The sequence below is a fragment of the Erythrolamprus reginae genome, chromosome 3, assembly GCF_031021105.1.
Source record: "Erythrolamprus reginae isolate rEryReg1 chromosome 3, rEryReg1.hap1, whole genome shotgun sequence".
In the NCBI taxonomy this organism is placed as follows: Eukaryota; Metazoa; Chordata; class Lepidosauria; order Squamata; family Dipsadidae; genus Erythrolamprus; species Erythrolamprus reginae.
Genome location: NC_091952.1, coordinates 204,621,212 through 204,646,640, shown reverse-complemented (window position 1 = coordinate 204,646,640; position 25,429 = coordinate 204,621,212). Strand labels below are relative to the sequence as shown.

Here is a 25,429-nt window from a genome sequence, read left to right as displayed (position 1 = left end):
CTAACACCTTCCCTTCGATCTTTCCTTCAAAAGTAGTAAGAATTGTTTATCTTTATTTGTTTACTTGCACTAATAGCGCCAGCCGTTTGTGGCTCGGTTTTTTTCCTTGGGAGAAGTTGCGGTTTCGTTTTCCCCCGGCTGTTTTGCCGTTTACGATCCCCGCTGCCGCTTGTGGATTCCTTTAATCCTTTGGCCTGGAGGTCTTGGTGCAAGTATTGCTTCATTGATTCATTATAGTATTATTGTTAAAGGGCTTAAGAAATACCTCCTGCGGAGTGAGACGCTTCTTTCTAGTCTCCTGGACTTAGTCGATCGCTTCCCCTTTAAGAAGTCTATTACGGAGCGATTTTTCGGCGCGAAGGCCTTCGCGCCCTTTTTAAATTTAGGCCTCTCGTGTTGGCCTTCTGCCAGCCGCGTAGGCCTCAGTCCACCGCTTGGATCCCGGAGTGGGCTTTGGGACGCTCAGGCTTAATTCTCCACCGGCTAAGCCTCCAACCAGAGTGCCTTGGTTACTTTAATTAAAGTTTAGGGAGGCTGGCCACGCTGTATTTGGGGACACGAACTCTGGGTTTGCCCAGATTGCCCTCAAGTCTCAGCAGCTCCGAGGCCTCGGAGCAGGATCCATTCCTCTTGGGAAGTCTTTGAAATTCTTCTCCCTAATTATTCAGTTATTTGGCTCAGCCTTGTCTTCTGTTAATTGTCAGACTATGGCTACTTTTCCCAAGAGAGGCACCACTCAAGGTCCCAGAGAGGCCAGGCCTACAGGCGATGAGATTACCAGTATCCCCCAGGCCTCGACCTCCTCTTCTTCAGGGGCCCGCCCCTCGACCAAGGTCACCAGGGCTGAGAAGAGAAGGGACCTAGCCCTACAAAGAATCCATGACAAATCAGCAAAGCGTTTGAAAGTACAGGCCCAAGTACTCAGTAGTCAAGACCCCCCAGAGGCTTCTAATCTGCCTCCTTCTGGGGTCCCTGTGTTATCTCTGGATGAGCCAAACCTAGACAGACCCCAACCTAACCTATGGGGAATAGGTCCAGAGGAACCAGATATTATTGAAGATTCCCCCCAGCCAGGATCCTCCCAGGCCTTCAGGGATTCTTCTGCCATTCCTGCTGATATTTCTAGTTTACCTCCTGAATTCCAATCTATTTTTTCTGTGTTATCCAAGGCCATTGATGCTAAATTCTCTACCATCAATGCGCTTCCCTTACCTCCTCCACCTCCTCGTCCCTCCCGCCCCTTGGGTTCTTCCCCAGCGGTTAGAGCTCCTATTCAGGATGAATCAGATTCCTCTCAGGACGAATATGACGATATGGAGGAGGATGAGGATCCCTTTCAAGGCCTCTCAGATGATGAGGAATCCCAAATAAAGGTTCCTTCTCCAATTACTATTTTTCCTTCTCAATTGTTCAAATCTCTCCTCCTCAAAGCTAGAATTTCTATGGGATTGGCGGCCCAGGAGAAACAGGCCTCCACATCCACTAATCCCCCGGAGGAGAATTTACCTTACTTCACAGAGGAACAGGAGGATAACGAGGTAATTCCTATGCCTAAATTGTTTAAAGATGCCTTACTTAAGCAGTGGGATTTCCCAGCCTCTGGGCTTAATCCCTCAACCAAGGACAAAAAATTGTACAAACTCTCCTCTTCCTATGAGGAGCTCCTATCCTTTCCTAAACCGGATGAACCTGTCAAGATCCTTCACTCGGCGGCTGCTGTGCCAGGCGAAGCAGAGGAAGTCCTCCGCCCAGAGGACAAGCGGATTGAACAAATGCTCAAAAGAGGATTCACCGCAGATTCCTGGGCCATTAAAAGTTCTGCAGCGGCTTCCTTTTTCTCCAGAGCCATGCTTCTGTGGCTTCGCCAACTTCAACAGCATATTCCTCCAGATGACTTGAGAGGTCAACAAGACTTCAACAAGGTCTTTGCAGCTGCTCAGTACGTGGCTGATGCCACTTTACAATCTACTAGATTTTCTGCTAAGTCTATTGCAGCTTCTACAACGGCAAGAAGACTCCTATGGCTTCGCCCTTGGCAAGCAGGAGTACGCCAGAAGTGGCAGTTATCTCTGGGACCCTTAAAGCGCGACCTTCTTTTCGGGGATCTTCTGGATCCACTCCTCACGGAAACCACGGACAAGAAGAAAGTATTGGGTCCAACCACCAAAAAGGCTACCAAAACGCAGTCCTTTCGTCGCCCAGGGCGTCAGCAAGATCAAGCGGCTTCCTATCAGAGATCTCCAGGTCAGTATTCCCCCCGCTTTCGTTCCCAAGGTAGGAACTCCAGGGGCAGAGGTTTTCGCTTCCAAAGGGGAGCGTCCTCTAACAGGGCTTCAAAAAAACCTAGATGGTAGTTCTCCCTCGATTCCCATAGGTGGTCGCCTAGCCCATTTCGCCTCTAATTGGCATCTCACCTCCAAGGACCCCTGGGTCATTGACACTGTTCAAACAGGCCTTCTTTTAGAATTTATTTCTCCCCCCCCCGAAACGTTTTATTTCCTGCCCTTCTCCCAGGTCCTCCTCAGATTGTAACTGTATGGAGGAGGCCATTTCCCACTTATTGTCCATCAGAGCCATTCAACCGGTTCCCCCCGGGCAGAGGGGTCTAGGTTTTTATTCCATCCTATTTATGGTTCCAAAATCCTCCGGAGGTTGGAGAGCTATTTTGGATTTAAAGAAGCTGAACCTATTCATCAAATATAGGAAGTTTAAAATGCACTCCTTATCATCCATTTTGGCCGCCATCCACCCGGGAGATTTCATGGTCTCTTTAGACCTCACTGAGGCCTACCTCCACATTCCTATAGCCAAATGCCACAGAAAATTTTTACGTTTCTCCTTTCAGGGCAGGCATTTCCAGTATAGGGCGATGCCATTTGGCCTTTCCTCGGCCCCTCGGGTCTTTACAAAGCTCTTGGGGTCCCTGGCGGCCTATATCCGGGCGTCTCCCATTCACATTTTATGTTATCTTGATGATATTTTGATTCATGGGAACTCCCTAGAGAAAGTGAAAACAGACCTTTCTGTCACCATGTCAGTTCTTCAGGACCATGGATTTTCCATCAACTTTGACAAAAGTCATCTCCAACCTTCCACATCCATCTTACACCTGGGATCCATTATTAATTCAGAATCCTCCCAGGTCTTTCTCTCTCCTGAGAGAAAATTCAGTATAGGGGAGTTAATTTCTTGCATTTTATCTCAACCTTCAGTATCCATAGTAACCCTGTCTTCCCTTTTGGGGAAGATGGTGTCATGCATAGGCATCATTCCCTGGGCTCGCCTTCATGCTAGGGAACTACAGTGGCTCCTATTACCCTTTCAGAGATCGGGGCACAGCAACTCAAGTCGTCGCATTGTCATCCCACCAATTGTTTGCAGATCCTTCAAGTGGTGGAAGTCTCCGGCCATGGACAAAGGATCCCCGTTCAGGTGCCCGGATCAATTTGTCATCACCACAGATGCCAGTCTATCGGGATGGGGCGCCCTCGCCCAGGGGATGATAGCCCAGGGCACGTGGTCCCCGGAGGAAGCTTCCAAGCCAATCAATTGGCTAGAGTTAAGAGCCGTTTCCTTGGCTCTGAAGCATTTCTCTCCTCGCATTCCCAACCGGCACGTTCTCATTCTCACCGACAACATTGCCACAAAAAGCCATATCTGCAGACAGGGGGGCACGAGATCCAAGGCCCTCATGAGGGAGGCCCTCAAGTTAGGCCTTTGGGCGGAAAAACATCTTCGGTCGCTCCTAGCCGACCACATCTCGGGGAGCCTCAACGTCCAGGCGGATTGGCTATCTCGAGCAACGATAGACCCAGGAGAGTGGAACCTCCATCAAGACCTGTTCCATCAAATCAGCCTCAGATTCGGCCTACCAGTTCTGGATCTCTTCGCGACCAATGCGAACGCCCAACTCCCTCGCTTTTTTTCCAGATTTCCATCCCCGGGAGCGGAAGCAATCAATGCCCTCCGGAGCCCATGGCCTCCAGGCCTACTTTACGCATTCCCTCCAATTCCAATTCTCCCGGACGTGATTCACAAGGTCCTCACCGAGAGGGCCCGAGTAATCTTAATCGCCCCTCATTGGCCCCGCCGGCCCTGGTTCGCGGATCTCCAACAGTTGTCCGTCCAGGACCCTTGGCGACTCCCCGCTTCGGGGGATATGCTGCGGCAGGGGGCCTCATTCCATCCAGACCCGGAGTGGTTCCACCTCACCGCCTGGCTGTTATCAGGAGAGACTTAGAACTGCGTGGCCACGACCCCGATACAGTGGAGGTCATTTTAAAGGCCAGAAGGGGTTCGACCAATCGAATCTACGACCACACGTGGTCCAAGTTTCACCAGTGGTGTCTACAGGAAGGCCTCTCTCCCCTGTGCATCCCCATACACAGAATCATTTCCTTCCTTATGCAAGGTTTCCATCAGGGACTTTCCACCAGCACCCTCCGGCGTCATCAGGCGGCCATTTCCTCTGTCCTAGCGGGGCCCCGCAGACAGCCTCTCCGCTCCTTTCCAGAAGTTCAGGAATTCCTCAAGGGCATAGCCAACCTCAGACCTTCCAAGGTCCACAGGTATCCTTCCTGGGATTTGCCACGGGTTCTCCATTCCCTCACGCAGGCACCATACGAACCCCTAAAATCGGCGTCCCTCAGGTACCTATCCTTTAAAGTAGCATTCCTGGTGGCTATTACCTCTGCCCGACGCATTTCGGAGCTGGCTGCCCTCTCAATCAGGCAGGACCTTTGTCAATTTCATCAGGACAAGGTAGTCTTGCGACTGGACCCCACCTTCTTACCCAAGGTCAGTTCCATGTTCCACAGAACTCAGGATATTGTCCTACCTTCCTTCTGCCTCCAACGAGACCATCCCTTGGCAATTAGATGGCACACCCTGGATCTCATTAGAGCGCTGAGAATCTATATCCAACGCACAGGACCCTTTCGGAGGTCAGAAGCACTTTTTATAGCCTATCACCCCAGAGTCATGGGTGCCAAAGTGTCTTCAACAGTAATAGGCCGTTGGATCAGAGGGACTATATCTAAGGCCTACGAGTCGGCCTCCCTCTCAGTTCCAAGGAACATCACAGCGCATTCCACCAGGAGCGCAGCCACCTCGGCCGCTTGGGCGACTCAAGCCCCGTTGGAGGAGGTCTGCAAAGCAGCCACTTGGGCCTCGCCAAATTCCTTCATCAGGCACTACAAGATTGACTCTTACGCTTCAGCGGACGCTGCCTTCGGCAGAAGGGTACTCCAATCCGTTATCTCACACGATAGCAATCTAATCCCACCCTAGGGACCATCTATTGGGTATGTCCCATGTGACTGCTGGACCCGCTCCTTCAGTACGGAGAATAGGCGTTGATTGCTTACCTGAACGCCTCTTCTCGTACGGTGAGCGGGTACAGCAGTCACTTCCCGCCCTTGTATGTGTCTTCTTTACCTTCCTATAACCTTTCTTCCTCTAACAATGAGAGTTGAACACTACAGAGCTTCACAGCTGAGCCTAGTCTATGGATTCGCGAATTCTGGGGAAGGGGCGGATCCAGCAAGCTTTTTTAACACTAGGCTCAGTTCCACCGGATTGGACATGAGCAACCCATGTGACTGCTGTACCCGCTCACCGTACGAGAAGAGGCGTTCAGGTAAGCAATCAACGCCTATTCACCAAAAACTTTGTTAAAATAATCCATTTGGCTGTTGTGAAATAAAATAAATTGTAAAAAAAGAAAGAAATCTATGTACATAGTTTGTTTCTTCAACTTAAATGAGATTGCATACTTCACACTTTGCTCTTGGTTTGTTGTTGCACATCAGATTTAATAAATATAGATAGTCTTTGAATTAATCCATTCATTTATTGACCATTCAAAGTTATGACAGTCTTTGAAAAAGTGATTTACAATCTCTCCTCAAAGTTATGACCATTGTACCACCCCTATGATCTGGTCACGTAATAATTAGGTTAATAATTGCATTCCTTAGCATCCACAATTCCAATCTCAAATATGACCATAAATTGAGGACTACCTATAACCTTATATCCGTTATGGCGAACCTATGGCACATGTGCCACAGGTGGCCTACAGTGCCATATTGGAGGGTATGTGAGATATTGCCCTATGTCAGCTCCAGCACGCATGCGAATGCTGGCCAGCTGATTTTCACCCTTGGAGAAGGCCGTTTCGCCCTCTGGATGATTCAGGAAAGTTTCCCTGAAGCCCCGTAGTGCAAAAAAACGCCCAGCAGAAGTTCAGAAAATGGACTTCTGTTTTGGCCATTGTGCTGTTTCTTTCAGTTGAGGGTTCAGGGATGCTTCTTGAAGCTCCGGAGTGCAGAAAAGCAGCCCAACAGACAATCTGGAAACTCAGAAAATGCACTTCCGGTTTTCCTGTTATGCTGTTTTTTTGCACTCCAAGGCTTTAGGAAGCTTCCTTGAACCCACTGGAGTGCAAAAAGCAGCACAATGGGCAAACAGGAAGTGCGTTTTCTGAACTTCCGGTTTGTCCGTTGGGGCTGTTTTTTGTACTCCAGAGTTTCAGGAAGCTTCTACCACACTCCCACACACCCTTTTGACACACAAACCAAAAAAGATTCATCATCATTGCCTAATATAATTTGCACTGGCATCTTTCAGTCTCAAAAGACCATGGTATCATGCTCTAACCCAAGGACATTCGGACATAATTGAATAAGTACAGTAGTACCTCGTGATACAAACCCCTCGTCTTACGAACCTTTCGACATACAAACCTGGGGTTCGGGATTTTTGTGCCTCTTCTTACGAACTTTTTTCGCCGCTGTGAATGCCGAACCCGTAAGTTCGGCAAAGTTCAGGTTCGGCATTCGGGTTCGTAAGGATGCCGAGAAGAGCCGCCGCCCGGCTGTCACCTTTTGAAACAGCCGGGGGGCTTCTCAGCGTTCTCCCGAATGCCAAATCCAGAAATTCGGCAAAAGTTCGGATTTGGGAGGCCGCAGAGAAGCACTGCCGCCTGGCTGTCACCTTTGCAGAAGGGTGCGGAGCTGTCGGCCGATCAGGAGGCTCAAATGGAGGTGGGGAATCCCAATAGGGAATTCCATGGGCGGAGCTTTGACGTAACGGAGAAGTCCTTCCTGGCCGGCCGAAACGTGGACTACAGGAAGGACGTCTTCGTGACGTCAAAGCTCCACCCATGGAATTCCCTATTGGCATTCCCCACCTCCGATTGAGCCTCCCGACCAGCCGACAGCTCCGTGGCTCTTCTGCAAAGGTGACAGCTGGGCGGTGGCGCTTCTCAGCGGCCTTACGAATCCGAATGCCGAACCTGAACTTTTGCTGAACTTCCGGGTTCGGCGTTGGAGGAACGCCGAGAAGCCCCCTGGCTGTTTCAAAAGGTGACAGCCGGGCAGTGGCAATTCTCAGCGGCCTCCCAAACCCAAACTTTTGCCGAACTTTTCGGGTTCGGGAGAACGCCGAGAAGCGCCCAGCTGTTTCAAAAGGTGACAGCCAAGCAGTGGCACCCAGCGGAGTGCAGTTTTTGCGGGGGGGGGGGGTGTTTTCCTTCCACGCATTAATCCATTTTATATTGTTTCCTATGGAAAACATTGTTTCGTCTTACGAACTTTTCGCCTTACAAACTTCCTCCCAGAACCAATTAAGTTCATAAGACAAGGTATCCCTGTATTTTTCTCCATTATTAGTTCACTTTCTATTATGGTTTTCATATAAGGGAAAGGAATCAGAATAAGCCTCAGAATTGTGGTCTTGCAAGGTGAAAACGATTAATCCTGACTTATAATTAACTATTTTTTTAAATAGCATATACTGTATTCATGGTCTGTTAGTATGGTTCATGTTCATATTACATATGTTCATGGTGAAACTTGTAAAAATATCCTATCGAAACATCACTCAACATGTTATTTTTCACTAATTGAATAATTTGTTTTATATGTATCCGGGGTATATATTGAATTCTTGTTCACACAACTCATACATAGAACTTTCTACCTAAAATATTTCATGTAGCTTGATCCCTTGCCTCCCTGTAATTAGAAAACTAAGTTTTATCTTTTCTATCTCTGAAGGGGCATTTCCCTTTTAAAGAGCAGATAAATAAAAGACCAACAATGAAAGAGGAATATCTTTAATTGCCAGAAAGTTTTAAGGCCACTGGAGAAAAAATGAAGAGGGTAGAGAACAATGCTATTTCAATCCCTTGATTTTCCCTTCAGTACTATTCCCAAGCTTGATAATGGCTCTATTCAGGTAGTCCTTTTTTAATGGTTGATCACTCAGTAACTATTTGAAGTTATGATGGACTCCCAAAAGATACAAAAGACCTGGTTCCATGTGCACACACCAAAAATACAAAAAAAGTTTGAATTATATTGGCTTACATTTTATGATTTACCGTATTTGGGTATTCTTTATAAGCATTTTTATTTCTCACTGTGAAAAATTGTTTATATTGCTTTCTGAGTAATGCATTTAAATTGCAGTGCAGCTAAAGACAAACATCACAATAATGTGAATAATGTGTCATCTCTTTCATTGGTTTAGGAAAATAACTGCATTAATAATGACTTTCTACAAGGGGATTTGTTAATATAAAATATAACCGATAATAATAATAATTTAAATGATTTTTTGTCTTGAAAGCAGAAAGTTAGTTTGTTAACTGATCCAAGTTCTTCTTTACAAACTGTTTAGCAGTGGCCTAAAACTACCTAAACAAATATATTGTATCCATCCATCTATGAATGAACAAGCCTAAACACACAAAAATATTTTAATATGACTACTTGTATAGAATGATTTTTCAAGGACACTGTCAGTTTTGTAAATTTTCATTCAGTAAGGTGCTTGAATTTTATAGCACCTAGTTATCTCAAGAAAGAATATCAATAATGAAGATATTAGCTTCCCATTAGATAATTAAGCATATTGAGATTTTATTCTATGTATTTATTTTGTCAAGCGTGTATAAAATAACATTTAATTATAAACAGGATTATAAATATATGATTCAAAAAGCTGAAGAATCTTCTGGGATGAGAAGCAAAACATCTTCAAAGAAAAAACAGAAAATAGAGTTGCCTCTTGAAAAAGCATCTTTGGGACAACTGTCACCTAGATGACTGAGAATCTCCAGAGACATGCAATTTATATATTCTGTACTTCAAGCTTTTTATATCTTGTGATCATTCTTGTTCATTTATAGGATTGTTGCTTTGACCACTATGTTGTACAGCTGGTTGCTCATAAGAAGTCATGTAAGGTACTATAGATGTAGGTCTGCTTTTCTCAGAATATACTGAATAATGTTAAGGTGAATTTTTGAATTAAAATATAATATTAGTTGAGGGACAAATTCTTCAAATTGAGAAACAAATCAGCAATATTATTTACAACTAGTAATACCCAAAAGCTACTACATATTGTTTAAAGTATTCTTATATTTTGCATTGTTGTAATCTGGGATTTGCAAGTTAACAGTCCAAACGATACCAAACCTCAAACTTCCATATTCTAGAACAGAAAAGGTAGAAAGCAATTGTTTCAGAAATACTTGGAGAAAAAAATTGTATAATAAAAGTACAGTAGTCCCTCACCTATCGCTGGTGTTACGTTCCAGACCTGGCCGCAATAGGTGAAATCCGCGATGGGGAAAGTATTTATATTATAATTGTTAGGTAAGTTTTCATTGTTTTAAGGGTTTATAAACCCTTCCCACACAGTATTTATTTTAGATACAGTATTTAAATACAGTATTTACAATTTTAGGTTTTTTTTTTTTAAAAAAAAACCTGCCGATCGAGTTCGGCGGGCTGTTTAAATCTGCCGATCGACTTCCTCAGAAACCCGTGATGAAGTGAAGCCGCAGTAGGTGAAGCGCAGTATAGCGAGGGACTACTGTAGTGATAAAACAGTTGTTATATAATGCTTTGTTTGATTATGAAACAAATAAAAAAATATACTATTAAAAACTAACCTTAATGTATCAGGACTTGCATAAAAAAATCAGTGAGAGATCTTAATTAAAAATCGTGCTTTGTTTTTAGTTAGCTATTGATTCATCAACTTACTTAAAATTAATCAACATTAGTGTTGACTTATCTGCAACAATTTATTCAGAATATCAGGATTTTTAAACCTTTTTCATTATAACTGTTGTGTCTTATGTATTTGCAGTAAGATTTAGAAGCTGTGAAGCAAGCAGAAAAGTCCATTTTGAAAGCAGCGCACCAGCAGATTTCAGAATTAGTGAAGATGGTGTGGTATATGCCGCTAGGAGTTTTCAGCTTTCTCCAGAACCCACTGAATTTTTACTGTATGCCAGTGACAAAGACACAAAAGAACAGTGGCAAATGATCATAAAACTAGGTCTTGATCCAACGGATTCCATAAAGGTAAAATGTCTTTTAGAAATGTATATGACAAAGAAAGGGGTTCTTAATTTATCAATGGGGGGGGGGATTCTTACTTAATTTTATGTGTTAAATATTATTAATTTTCAAAATATTTTTTCCATCATCCCATTTCATTGAAAATACAGAAGTTGTTTAAAATTTGTGTCAATACAGGAGTATATTTTTATAAGGTAGAAATTTGAATTGCAATGTGTCTTCTAAATTCTAAATCCCTAGAAAGCACTCAATAGTTATTCAAGCAATTCAATCTAACCAAAAATAAATAAATAAACAATTTGCTTTTCAGGCCCATCAGTCAAGTTTATACCATTGGAACTTCAGATTTACAAACGTGGCAGGAAAAGCAATTCTGGCAGAAAGCATTGGCTTTGCTTTGTGTCTCAGTAATAAAATGTTGGGGTGTGCATGTGTGTAAATTATTCATGACTCCACTGCCACTTTAGAGAAAGGAGTTCCCTCTTGTGTAAAGTGCTCTCAGCCAAGCTAGAAAGAAATTTTGTTCAGCCTTGCTGCCAGTAAGCATTGAATAATGCACTTGTTCTTCTAAAAAATATACTTGACAATTTATGTCAATACATATGTACACAATAAAATTAACAATTATAGGCATAAGATTGAAAATATCAGGAAAAAAAACATGGGTTTGATTCATTCCATGAAATTGATTTGTATTAAAATCCCAACATGGAACAGAGGATGAATTTACATTTAAATAATCAATAGATGGCTTCTGAACATGGGGCAAAGGCTTATAATAATGAAAACTTCATGCTGGTAATCTTGCTTTTTCCAGAGAGGTGGAATTTGTATTGGTGTTTTCTGGACTGTGACTCTCTAAACCTGTAATCATATTTATGCAGTCACAGAGCTAGGATATCATTTCCAGCATGTTTTAACTGCATAGCCAGAACATAAGCAAGCCCTATTGGTGTATATTTAGTAGGGCTTGGTAAGTTGTCTGCAATTTCATCTTTTTAGAGACTGTATAAATTGGTGGAGAGATACTGTAAAGTTCTTGGCAGGCCAAGCAAGCTACTTGGTTGATTGAATGCATTTGGTTCGGTGGGCCAGTATAAACTTAATTTGTTACTCTGCATTTCTAGCTCATTAACAGCATTACCAGCTTGCACATACACACACATAGTATTTTTTCTAGGACTCTTAATTCATAACCTGGTCCTGAGTACGCTCACTAAAGCTTTGTTTAAAGGTCAACATATCCGTGTTTTAAACAAATAAAATATATTTGTATTTATTTATTGGTAAATTACCTTAGTGCTGCAAGTCTCCAAAATGTTTTCCCTATTAAATTGCCTTATGTGAGGTAGTTAGTATTACTTATTTATAGTTGTTGAAAACATCTGGCTTCCATAATGTAAAAAGAAACCATTATTTTTTATATTCCACATTTAACTGAAAAGACACATTATTGTTTTAAAGGATTGAAGAAATATGTCTTTCTTTGTTTTCACCATATGCATAAGCAAGCTAGCAATCTGCCAGCATCAAGAAGCAAAAGCCAGAATGCTTACAGATGCAGAGAAGAATTGTTGACACCCTGCAGAGATTAATACCTACTGTGTAAAGTGGGCCATCTACAGCATCCATCATGGCTGACATAGGTTTAAAATAATTACAACATTAATTCTATGGGATTTAATAGGGTCATAAATATTTGAGACAGTCCTTACTACTATGTATTAAACTTCCTTAGAAACTCAAATTATATTTTAGCACACCCAGGTCTAAATTTAATGTACAGTAGCACATTACCTGAAGTGTAGCTCCAACTAATGAGAAATAACTAAAGACATACTGTTAAATTTGGAACAGTATTAACTTGGCTGCAGTTGGAACATAAAAAGCATATATAGAACTAAAATCCAATAAATTGCTTAAAATTCGTACTTTAGAGATTTCTGATAGAAGACAAAGTAGGTATATAGATTTATTTATTTTTTGCTTCTTCCATGTCATGTCATTTTGTGCATTTGGGAGTTATACATTGTCTCTGGAAGCCTTATTTTATATCATTTAAATCTTGGTTCGTTATGTAAATGTATTTAAATATTTGTATGCTGATTTCTATTTGAAAAATCTTAAGCATCTAATCTGTACTAATTTTCATTATCTATAATTGCCAGGAACAAAAGAAAATGGAAGACATTGTATTTCCTAGACAACAAAATAAACACAGCGGCCATCTGCAAAGACAGAAGAGAGATTGGGTTATCCCTCCCATCAATTTGCCAGAAAACTCCAGAGGGCCATTTCCTCAGGAATTAGTTAGGGTAAGACAGAGAACAGAAGAGTATTATTGAAGGAGTGTAATAATATTTTTTTAATCAACTAACTGAGATGAAAAAATATCCCATGTATTCTTATCAAACATGAAACCAGGTTATTAATATGTAAAGGGGAAAAAGAAAACAAACATGAGAATTTTTGTTGTTCTATTTCAAGGCAATTCTCTCCTCAGTAGAAACCTTTATAGAAGTAATCCTATTAAAAGCTCAGTATTATATGTACTGTCAATAGAAGAGGAGAAATATCAAATAAAATAATAAATAAAAAAAATATTTGTCCAAATATACAATTAATGGCTTATCAATTCGATAAATACGGTTACTCAGATTTTAAAAAATCAAAAGGATACTGAATTCTTATAGAATGTAAAAGACAGGTTGTTATATACTAACCCTTCAGATTAATGAAGTCCATTTAATGGACTTTGCATATAACCAATAATATTTTATACAGTATTATTTCAAAATAAAGGACAAAGCCCTATGTATTCATTTGCTTAATATATATAAGTCATTTGAAAATGATATCATTTTTGTAAATTTATATCATCTGCACACATTTATGTCATTTGTAAAATGATATTTATAGAGATAACAGACATTCAGCTTTGTGTGGCTTCCTCCTCAAATGGTCTTTAAAGTAAGGATATACACATTTATTTTACACTCAATCCATATTTTCTATTGAATGGTTGTCGGCATGAGTTACTTTGGATAGTAAGATGGGAGGTATATCAATTTAATAAATATTATTTTTATATTTTAAAAAATAGAAGATCAGAAAGGGTAGGAGAATCCTACACAAGCTGAGGTTGTGTAAAAGAGAAAATCCTTATGTCCAGAGGTAGAAATGGCCAACTGATGTGCCACTGGTTCTTTTGAAGCATAAGTAAAATTGGGATAATAGATCAATGGCAGAATATGAGACATAGTGGCTGCTCAATTCAGACAGACTGGGAGAAGTTAATCTCAAGAAGACTTTTTATCACCACTACTGTTTGTTATTACATTAGGATTCCTTTTTTGACAATACTGATCAAGTAAGGCCATGGTTATCAAACATCAAAAACATGGGAAAACACCATTTGGAGTAGAATCTTTGTTAAGCACTGCCAACTATTATAATGGAGTTTCCTTTGTGGGAGGACAATTTCCAGTTGTTCATGCTTTGTAACAGAACAGGCAGTATTGTTGGTTACCATGGGTGAATTTCCTGTGATAATAATACTTGATAAATATATATTACGTATTCTGTAGATTGCAGGTGCTGGCACCACCCTTTGTATTAGTAAGAAGTCCAGTACAGCTCACTTTTACTAGATAAGAAAATGTAAATTATTACAAAATCTGGGGAAAATAGTACAAATGGACTAATGGTAGAAAATCAAAGAGACAATGCGGGATAACGACATAGAATTAGAAAATGTGGTAAATGGTGTATAAATTGTACAAACATAACATTAATGTAATACTTAATAAGTAATGTAATAATGTAAAGCTGTAAATCTGCTCAAAATAAAATGTTATGTAAAATGTGGAAAATTAATAAAAATATTATAACAATCATCATCCAACTGGTGATAATAATAATACCTGACTGGTGATGAAATACGAAATCCAGCATAGTGACCTTGTTTGCTGTGTTGTTTATTATTATTATGTCAGTACAACACAGCAAACGAGATCACTATGCTGGATTTCGTATTTCATCACCAGTCGGGCGCTTCCCAAGCACCTAGGACTGCGTGATGTAGTGGCGAATTATGTTTGCCGATCCCAGTAAAGCGGCCTTTTGCAATTGACATTATTATTATCATTATTATTGTTGTTGTTGATGTTTTAAATGTAAATGATTTCTAAGACTATTTTGATAGAGTATACAGTACATGCATGTGCATATTGATAGATTTATTTTAAGTAACTGGTACATCTAACTATTTTTTTATTTAACAAATTCACCATCTTCTTGGTATATAGATCAGATCTGATCGTGATAAAAGCCTTTCCTTGCGATACAGTGTTACTGGTCCAGGTGCTGATCAGCCTCCAACTGGCATCTTTATCATCAATCCCATTTCAGGTCAACTATCAGTGACAAAGCCATTAGATCGGGAACAAATAGCTTCTTTTCATGTAAGTTTTTAACAATAAAGTTTAAAATCAAAGATCTTATCTAGAATTAGTTTCTCAGTTTTAGATTTAAAATTATGTAAATGGAATTGCTTGGCTAGTTTTAACAACTCAGATTTGATTTAATGAATTACATAAAAGAAGCAAAATGAGAAACACTATTATATTTTCTTTCAATTTCCAGTTACAAATTTAGAAGACATGATTTTAATGTTAAAGCTTTATATGAGTATTAAATGGTGACAGTTTTTTCAAAAATAAAAAATAAATCATGAGATTTTTTTTAAATTATGTAGTACATTTAAATATAAACACCTTTGGGGATGAAATTAATTGCAGAAGAGAAAATAGATAAGAGGATGAATGGATAAATGGATTACTAGAAAAACATTTCATGTTTGATAAATATTAAAAACTGTGAAAAGTGAAAGAGGGGGACATCTGAAGCAGCACAACATGCCGTCTAATTGTTGTAGTTTCTGGCAGCAGACTCCACTGATAAGTTTTGCTTTGGGTGAAAAAGTATTTTCTTGAGGTATCTTACAAATTAATCTCATTTAATTATTTCATTCTAGTATAATGATTTTTTCTACCTTCAGATAATTCCTCCTTCTGCTCCTCCTTTTCCATCCTTCTTTTCACCCTCCCTCCCAATATAACTTTTCTTTTTTACCACACAGAGGTAAAGTATCTTGCCTTGTTTTTGTTAACTTTAGGCATTACGAGGTTTTTGTAATTCAGATATTATTTTTTTAAATCTGTTTTCAAGTGTTTGAAATGACCAAAAGAAGATAGCAAAAGCAGACAAAATAAATCATATTTGTTTATTCTGTTAAAAATGTACTGCCAGAACAACAATTACCTTTTCTGATGATACCTGTTGTAGGTTATTCTGATTTTTAAAAACTATTTTTTGCAGCTAAGGGCACATGCCGTAGATGTAAATGGGAATCAGGTGGAAAATCCCATTGATATCGTTATTAATGTTATTGATATGAATGATAATAGACCTGAATTCCTACATCAGGTTTGGAATGGATCAGTCCCAGAAGGATCAAAACCAGGTAAGTTATTAGAAACTTAATTAGTCATTTATTTTATATTAACATTTTCCCGCCCCCTAGGCTTATAAAATTTATGTATGGTATGCTAGTATATATGATTGGTTTCTAAATTGGGTTTTTTTAAATTAACTTAAATATTAGATTTGTTTACATTGTATTATTATTGCTGTGAGCCGCCCCGAGTCTGCGGAGAGGGGCGGCATACAAATCTGATTAATAAATAAATAAATATTAAATATTGATATATATTTAATATTGTAGAAACTTAAACTTTTAACTTAAATTACACAGTCTAAGGAAGTCAAATTGTATTCATTTCAATAAAGAGAATAGGCCACAAGTTTTAATCACATATGTATTGGGAGGAGACAATGCTTGTAGAAGTTGGCTCTTAATATTCCTCTTCATTGACTCAAAATGGCTTAATTAAGTTCACTTGATTTGACACAGGACAAATTTGTCCACAGGAGAAACCAGATCTGGCTCTTGATTCAGAGACCCGAAATTCTGTTTCCTGGTATTGACAATAAAAAATAAACATAATTATCTGAGATAATTATTACTTTAGCACAAATTTGACAACAATCCAATGATCTACTTTATATATTCTCTCTATTGTAAATATCTGTTTGGTATGCCATTATCCAATAGAATTACCTAGTTTGGTGTCTTTTTTATAATTTTGTGAATTTTATTTAATTGATACTAGCCTCTATTCCATGCTTAGTTGCAAAGATGATTTCAGAATAGTCATGATAGTATTATATTCATATGTAGTCGACCAAGTAGTTCTGGCTTGATTTGAAACTTTAGCTTGTTCGATCCTTCAGATTTAGAATGGCTAAATATATAATAGTAACATATTCACTGTTCCACTTAATGCAACATTTTGCAGTTCTGAATTATCCATTCCTTCATTGTGCCCAAATGCTTTCCAGACCTTTTGTTATTATGGTTGGTAATATAGTCAATCAGATTTCACATTTTTACCATATATTAAGTACTTCCCAAGGATCTGGTAGATGTTGTTTGGTGGTGTTACTTTTTATTTTTGTTGTTTATTCTTCTTACTATTATCAGAAGATTGACACTTGACTCCAAAGCTTGTGGTAGCACTATCGTGGTAGTATACTAGTGAATTATGATTCATAAAGCCCTACATGGCATGGGACCAGAATACCTCTGAGACTGCCTTCTGCTGCATGAATCCCAGCGACCGGTCAGGTCCCACAGAGTCAGCCACCTCCAGGTTCCGTCAACCAGACAATGTCATTTGGCGGGGCCCAGGGGGAGAGCCTTCTCTGTGCACTGGTCCACTGGAATCAGCTCCCCCTGGAAATTTGTACGGCCCCACCCTCCTTGCCTTCCATAAGAGTCCGAAGACTCACTTATACCGCCAGGCCTGGGGCCATTAGATCTTTGCCCCCTGCCCGATGAATATGTTGAGAGAATGTGGAGTGAATGGAATGGATTGTTTTTTATGGTTTTGGGGGGGGAGGGGGTTAAAAAGATTTTTAATTAGTTAATTGGATTAAGAATTTTGTATTGTATATTTTATATGTTGTAAGCCGCCCCGAGTCCTCAGAGAGGGGCGGCATAGAAATCCAATAAATTAATAATAATAATAATAATTAATAATAATAATTTATTAGATTTGTATGCCGCCCCTCTCCATATACTTCACAGTATAAAGAAGCAGACTGAGAAATGGAAGGCATGTAGTGTGAGAAAAAACCTTAATAACACAGTCATTACATTGGTAATTCAATGTTATTATCGTACTGTAATATTAAAAAAGATTCTTAATATACTATTATTATACCATCATGCTGCAAATATGATGATGGGTAGCCACTGAGGGAAGAACATTTGGCCTAAAATCATTTAGTGAGACAGTTAGAACAAAAAAATAATAATTGTATTTCTGAGTCTTAACTATCAAGTAACATTCCAGAAATTCTTAATGTCCAGTGTATTAGCAAATATATCTCTATCCATTAATGCAACAGATTTTCTATCTTTTTGCAATAGCCTGACTAGCAATTCAACTGTATTATGTTACAAGATCTTCTGCAATTGAAGGAGATGCAGAAAGAAAGCATAGATGTGAGAACTGTCTTGCTGTTTTATGCAGTTTTATCAGCCCACTGAGAAGGATAAAATTGGGCAACTAGATTTGAACTATGCTTTATTGATGCAGGCTATTGTTACAGACTCTTGAAAGTTTAAAAGCATTTTCCCTTTCCTCTCTCTTAAATTCAACCATTATGTTTTCTCCTTTTTTAATGCATGCACATTCACTCCCACATTAAATTTGAAAAAGTATACTTAGTAATGGCAGGAGACAATCTGATTAAGTTGGATAAGGTTTGCGGAAATTATATTCTCGATGGAAATACCCAGGGAGGCTTTGGGTCAATTATTTTGTTTTGGATCAATCAATCTTACAGTGTGAATAAAAAGCGGAAAGAGTGAATTATATTTATGTCTTCAGCTTTTAGAATAACATTTGGATAAAAATCTAACAAACACATTGCTCTAGCATAGAGAGATATAGAGTATACATGTAGACATATATTTAAAGTTAATTTCTTGTAAATAGCTGGATGTTATATTGTCTAGAAAATGCATTACAGCAACTTCAACATTTAAAAAACTCAAAATCATAAGTTTGAATACTTAAATTTTGGATTTGGATCCTAAATTGATATTCTGAAAGGCAATATTGAATTAAAGACAACTAAGAGATATACCTATAAAGCCCTTCATGTCACCGGACCAGATTATCTCCAGGACCGCCTTCTGCTGAACGAATCCCAGCGACCAGTTAGGTCCCACAGAGTGGGTCTTCTCCGGGTCCCATCAACTAAACAATGCCGCTTGGCGGGACCCAGGGGAAGAGCCTTCTCTGTGGCGGCCAACTCCCCCCAGAGATTAGAATTGCCCCTGCCCTCCTTGCCTTTCGTAAGCTACTTAAAACTCACCTCTGCCGCCAGGCATGGAGAAACTGAAATAATAATAATAATAATAATAATAATAATAATAATAATTTATTGGATTTGTATGCCGCCCCTCTCCTCAGACTTGGGGCGGCTAACAACAATAATAAACACAACATGTACAATCCAATAATAAAAAACAACTAAAAACCCCTATTATAAAACCAAACATACACACAAACATACCATGCATAACTTGCAATGGCCTAGGGGGAAGAGCTATCTCAACTCCCCCATGCCTGGCGGTATAAATGAGTCTTGAGTAGTTTACGAAAGACAGGGAGATACTCTTCCCCCCTAGGCCGTTACAATTTTATGCATGGTATGTCTGTATGTCTGTTTGGTTTTTATTATAATGGGTTTTTAATTGTTTTTAGTATTGGATTATTATTATATGCTGTCTTATTATTGCTGTTAGCCGCCCCGAGTCTTCGGAGAGGGGCGGCATACAAATCCAATAAATACATAAATAATAAATACAGTACAAACAGATTTTTTTTCTTTAAACTTCAATAGATGAATTGTATGCTGAGTGGATGGTGAAATTATATTAGCAAGGAGATTTAAAATTTTGGTTTATTGTAAACAAGTAGATCCAAAGTGAAACTGTACAATTACACAAGTCTGTTTCTGACTTGGATAAGAGATTTTTTAAACTCTTAAATTGGTGGAATAATTTATGATTTATGTATACACTATATTCTTATTTTTTAAAGAAACTAAATAATAGATTATTTATTTTTTCCAAATGTGATGGGAGATAATCCAGTGATTTATGTGGATTTTATAGAGATTGATGGTTTGTTTTCTCCTTCAGTATGCCAGACTTTCATTTGAAATTTTATGCTGAATAAATGTTTACCCTTCTATCCTTTAATTCTCAGTCCTGGAGCATGGTCAAATTTGTCCTGAATGTATACTAGAGGGTTACAGTCTCTTTTAATTGGTATATTCTTTCATGGCTTTTTTCAGAACAGATTATATCTCATCACACACCAACACGTTTTGCTGCTTCAAAAATCTGCAGTTTAAATGGTCACTAGAAAATGAGCATTTTTTTGACAGTGGTTGTTGAATTAACAGGCATTGTCCCTCATTTTATATAAGCTAGGTCAAAGAAAACAACAATTTAAACATAATAGTTTACTTTTTCTTTAGCAGTAGGTAAATTTTGATATTTTATAAACTCATAGTTTTTTCCTAACAATTCCTTATTAATTACGGGCCTTAGGGAAAAATCTTGGTTTGAAGGAATATGATGTGTTTTGTCAGAGGAAGTAAACATCTAAACTAAGGTTGAGATTTCACAGTGTCTTACTAAGGTCCAAGTAAAGTGTTTGTTTATTAACTCGGGATTATTGGATCTTTCATTAGGCACCTATGTGATGACTGTCACTGCTATTGATGCTGATGATCCCAATGTTTTGAATGGAATGCTGAGATACAGAATCTTATCACAAGCCCCAAGCACCCCTTCTCCAAATATGTTTACAATCAACAATGAAACAGGTGACATTATCACAGTTGCAGCTGGACTTGACAGAGAGGTGAGAAGGACTGGAATCACACATTTTAAATTTGTTTGTCTTAGATGAGTGGCTGATTATGAATCTATTCTCGGGGATTGAAAAAATAATTGAGATTTCATTTCCTCCTCTCCCTCTCTCAATGTAGATATAGATATTTTAATATAATTTTCGCTTTTTTTATGGCTTTCATCTTAAGACAAGAAATTCATATGATGGGCTTGAATCCTTTTTGAACACTGATATGCTGGAATTTCAGAATCATCCACTGGTTTTGTGTAACAAATTGCCCAAAATACAGTCCATCACTTCCACCATCTTTTTGTGTGCATGGAAAACTAAAGAAATCATGAACAATAACTTTTATATATTTTTATTAAAGAAACCACCATTGTCTAGCTTAATACGAAAATAAAGTACCCATGTCCCCCTAACAAGCAGGAATATCTCCCCCAACCTCCATAAATGAGATCATAATTAACATTCATCTGTCTCCTCCCACAGATATAAAAAATAATATTCAGAAGAGAAAAATCTGTAACTCATTACTGAACTTATTCATTCATCCATCCATCCATCAATCAATTTGTATATCTAAAACCAATGATTCTGGGTGATAAATAATCAAAATAATTAAAGTAGTTAAAATACAAGGAAAAAAATAATACAAATGGCAAAACATATAATTCTGTTGGTGTAAGCATAACTAGGAACTAGAGTCCATCACATAATTTGGGAACTTATGCCCACGCGTGTAGCCAGATCTGATACACCAACAAGTTCAGGAACATCCTAACCCATAAAAGAAGATGTTCTAAGTGCAGAGATTTTTTTTAAAAGGCATGTCTCCCAATCCCTGCCAGTTGATTTGACTGATGGGAGCTGGATGATACCCATCCTGCTGGACTGTTTTGGACAGATAGAAACAAATAGAAGGCCATGGTCCCTCAATTAGCTCAATCCCAACTCATGAAGGGCTTTAAAAGTGACGTCCAACATCTTGAATTGTACCCAATTCTGTTAACTAGTATAACCATGGAGATGATAGAACATGGGTCTCAAACTCAATTGTGTCATGTGATGGATCACAATGTTTTTTGTTTTTGTGGAGCTGGGGTGGATATGGCCTATGCATGACACATCGGGCCTAAGGGCCACAGGTTTGACTGGCCTGTGATAGAATATTCAATTTAAATTTAAAATACTTATTTAAATAACTTTGCTTCCCTTAAACATAGATGATCAGTGGGGCATTTTGTAAAACTTTCTCTGTATTAAAAAAGTAACTTTTTATGTTACTTTAAGAAATAAAATAAATAAAAGCATCATTATAAAAAGTTGAAATCCAGGAATGGTATTTTTTGTATAAATATATAACATTTTTAGCTACAGTATATCAATGAACGGTTCGTGGCCATAACATTATAAGACAACATCAAAAAGGCATATCTTTATTAATTTTCTTCTTGGAAAATTGTGAAATTTATGTATTAATATTTTTATATCAGGCCAAGAAGTACTAGGATGCTTAATCCTATTTTTAAAACATTGGGGAAAAGAATATTTTTTTTACAACTGATATTGTCTCATATTAGATATATTATTGAGAAGTCACAATAACTACATCATAAAATTAACTATTAATTAATTTAAAATAATTAATAAAATGCATTACAGTGTTCCCTTGATTTTTGCGGATTTGAACTTCGTGAAATGTCTATAGCACGGTTTTTCAAAAATATTAATTAAAAAATACTTTGCAGGTTTTTTCCGTATACCACGATTTTTCCCACCCAATGACGTCATATGTCATGGCCAAACTTTCGTCTGCCTTTAATAAATATTTTTTTTAATAAACTTTAATAAATAAACATGGTGAGTAATAATCTAAATGGGTTACTAAGGGAATGGAAAATTGCAATTTAGGGATTTAAAGTGTTAAGGGAAGACTTGTGATACTGTTCATAGCCAAAATGGTGTATTTACTTCCGCATCTCTACTTCGCGGAAATTCGACTTTCGCAGGCGGTCTCGGAACGCATCCCCCGTGAAAATCGAGGGAACACTGTATTTTCAAATAATTTAATTCCTAAAGCAAGAGAATGTCTTCCTCTCCCTTCAGCTTCATTCTAACAGAGCTTTAAGAACAGACTTTCCCACCACCAAAGGCTCTTTTTTGACAAAAGCCAAAAAGAAGCTAGCTGTGCTGTTGACAAAGAAGAGCTATCTGGTTCTTAATGTGTAACATTAATGAAATAATTTAGTTTGGGTTTCTCTTTTAGGGACTAGTTTCTGTTATCTTAGCCTCACTGGTTTCCATAGTGATGTGGAGAAGTTGTTGCCACCGTTACCCTCCAGTTCCCCTCACCACAAAAGCCTTGGCATTTTGAATCACTTGCCAAGAATGTGCCCTCCCATGCTTAGTTCTTATGAGCTTTTTAAAAAAAAATAACAAATAAAAACCCAACCTACTTTAGTTTTGACTCTTGCACAGCATTTGTGATTTTAAAAATGAAAAATATATTTTTAAAACGTGCTCTTCAATTGATTATTGCCGGCAATTAAAAAAGCTACTTTTACATATACTTCTCCCCATTTAAAACTTACCAAATAGCAAGAAAGTAGTGCTTTGTAACTTAGGTTGTTCATTCTTCTTGATTAGTGCAAGTCCAATCTCAGTTTAAGTGACGTTTATAGGAATGACCATTGTGATAAAGTCACTGCATCACCAAAAGAAAAAAAAAACTTTATTGAATACTTGTTATCCTCTTGGAATGCTGGCTTTATCTGTAACTGCTCTTGATGTCATTTGTGATGGTGCTTTTGTTTTGTTTTTTTAGAAAGTACAACAATATACATTAATAATTCAAGCTACAGATATGGAAGGAAATCCAACATATGGTCTTTCAAATACAGCAACTGCTATCATCACAGTGACAGATATAAATGACAATCCCCCAGAGTTCACTGCCATGATTGTAAGTATGCAGTAAAGAAAAGGAATATAGAATGTGAATAGTTCTTACTTGCTTGCTTAGTAAAGTAAATGTATTGAATATATTTGTGACTTATGAAAACTTCAATTCCATATTTTCATCCCCCCTACATCAGTGGAGACAAGCTGTATTAGCCATTCAGTAAGTTTCTCTGACTTTAATAAGGTAGCATTAACTGTTATCAGATTATAATTTTGAATGAATAATTTTATTTATTTGTCAAACATGTACAAGATAGCGGTATGGGTGTAAACAAACAAAATAAATACAGATAAATGAGGACAGTATGACAGGGACGCTGGTGTACTTATTGCTCACCTCTTACAGACCTCTTAGGGATGGGGTGAGGTCAACAGTAGACAGTCAAAGATTAAAGTTTTTGTGGGCTGGGGAAGAAGTCAGGTAGTGAATTCCAGGCATAGATCACTGTTGCTGAAGTCATATTTTTCTGCAGTCGATTTTGGAGCGGTTTATCCTAAGCTTGTATCTATTATGTGCTCGTGTGTTGTTACGTTTGAAGGTGAATTAGTCATTGACAGGTAGGACATTGTGGCAGATAATTTTATGAACTATATTTAGATCAGTTAGAAGATGGCATAGGTCTAAGTCTGGGATCGACAAACCCAGGCGCCTGGTCGCCAGTGGCGCCTAGAAAATGTTGTCTGGCGCCTAGAAAATGTTGCCTGCTGTACTGTATGTATACAGTATATTTTTCCCGCCTTGTGTTTACGCCCAGAAATGGTACATCTTGGCTTCCGTAGCTCCGCCCATCAACCTCGGAGCGAGCTGCTTTCCCAGCGTCCCCTGCGCTTGCGTGCGTCTCTCCCTCCCCCCCTTGCCTCCATTCCGCCTCCTACTCGAACCCCTTCACTCCCCCCCACCGCACACAGACGCTCCGATCTTGGCCGCTCACCCGCCTTCGGAGAGAAGCGGAAGCCCCTCCCCTCCCGGCGTGAGGTTTTGTTCATTCCTCCTCCGGCCGCGTGCGTGGTGACTTCCGACCAGTAACCCCTCCTCCCCCCTCCTCCCCCCTCCCCCCCTCACCCGCGTCCCCGGCCCGGTCTCCCTTTCCTTCTTCTCTGTTTCGGTTTCTGACTAACGGTCTCCCCTCGGATCCCGACGGGAGTACAGCAGAGCCGGCTCGGCGGAGCCAGGCCTGCGCCGGGGGGGAGGGGGTGAAAGCGATGTCAGGTGGAGACTCGGCAGCTGCCGCGGCCTCCCCTCAGCCGTTGCCCTTCTCGCTGCCCAAGCCTCCCCCCCTGATGCAACTGAACCCCGGCTAAGGCGTGCGTCCTGTGGGACCTCCCGGGCCGGAACAGTCGCCGAAAAGCGCTCGCATGGGTGGCCGGCCGGACTGGCCTGCCGGGAAACCCGTCAGTCTTCTGGCGCCTCTCCTTCCGCCGCGCGGGGAACCCGAACCGCTCCTTCCCTTCGGGCCAGTAATCTCAACCACACCGGACTACGGTGTGGTTGAGATTACTGCATTGGCTCATCATTTTCGTAAACAGCTATCTCCACCTGAAAGTGATGACCAATGCATTCACTCACTCCTCAATGAGTGGTATGAGTTTAAGGTCCTTGGAAAAGGAAAGAAACTGTGTGAGCTTCTGGATTTGGCACTCTCCAACACCGAGAGATTTCCAGTTCTGGGAAACCTGTTGTCGATTGTAGTGGTGCTCCCTGTCTCAACCTCATGTTGTGAAAGAGGATTTAGTTTGATGAACATGGTCAAAAATAAATTCAGATCAAGGATGCAAGAAGAAAGTTTAAGTGACTTGTTTATGATCACCATGAATGGGCCATCTGTGAAGGCGTTTGATCCTGCCAAGGCTGTGGACCACTGGTACTTCAGCTCTAAAATCACAAGGCATGTTCATGGCCACAAAACGCAAAGTGAAAAACACTAGAATGTTGCCTAAAATCTAAAATATCAAAATATAATATTTATTATCTTTAAAAGTAAAATGTTGTTTATAACGTTTGTAATGTTTTTTTTGTTAAAT

General features: G+C 39.3%; 1 protein-coding gene across 1 annotated transcript in view; it reads left to right on the top strand.

Moving 5' to 3' along the window:
• Window positions 1-25,429, top strand: part of CDH2 (cadherin 2) — a 160,410-nt gene that overhangs the window by 97,015 nt on the left and 37,966 nt on the right. Inside the window, exons 3-8 of the mRNA XM_070747687.1 lie at window positions 10,168-10,385; window positions 12,551-12,697; window positions 14,690-14,845; window positions 15,762-15,906; window positions 20,280-20,452; window positions 23,271-23,408. Of these exons, the coding sequence (XP_070603788.1) occupies window positions 10,168-10,385; window positions 12,551-12,697; window positions 14,690-14,845; window positions 15,762-15,906; window positions 20,280-20,452; window positions 23,271-23,408 (977 nt within the window). The remainder of the gene's footprint in view (window positions 1-10,167; window positions 10,386-12,550; window positions 12,698-14,689; window positions 14,846-15,761; window positions 15,907-20,279; window positions 20,453-23,270; window positions 23,409-25,429) is intronic.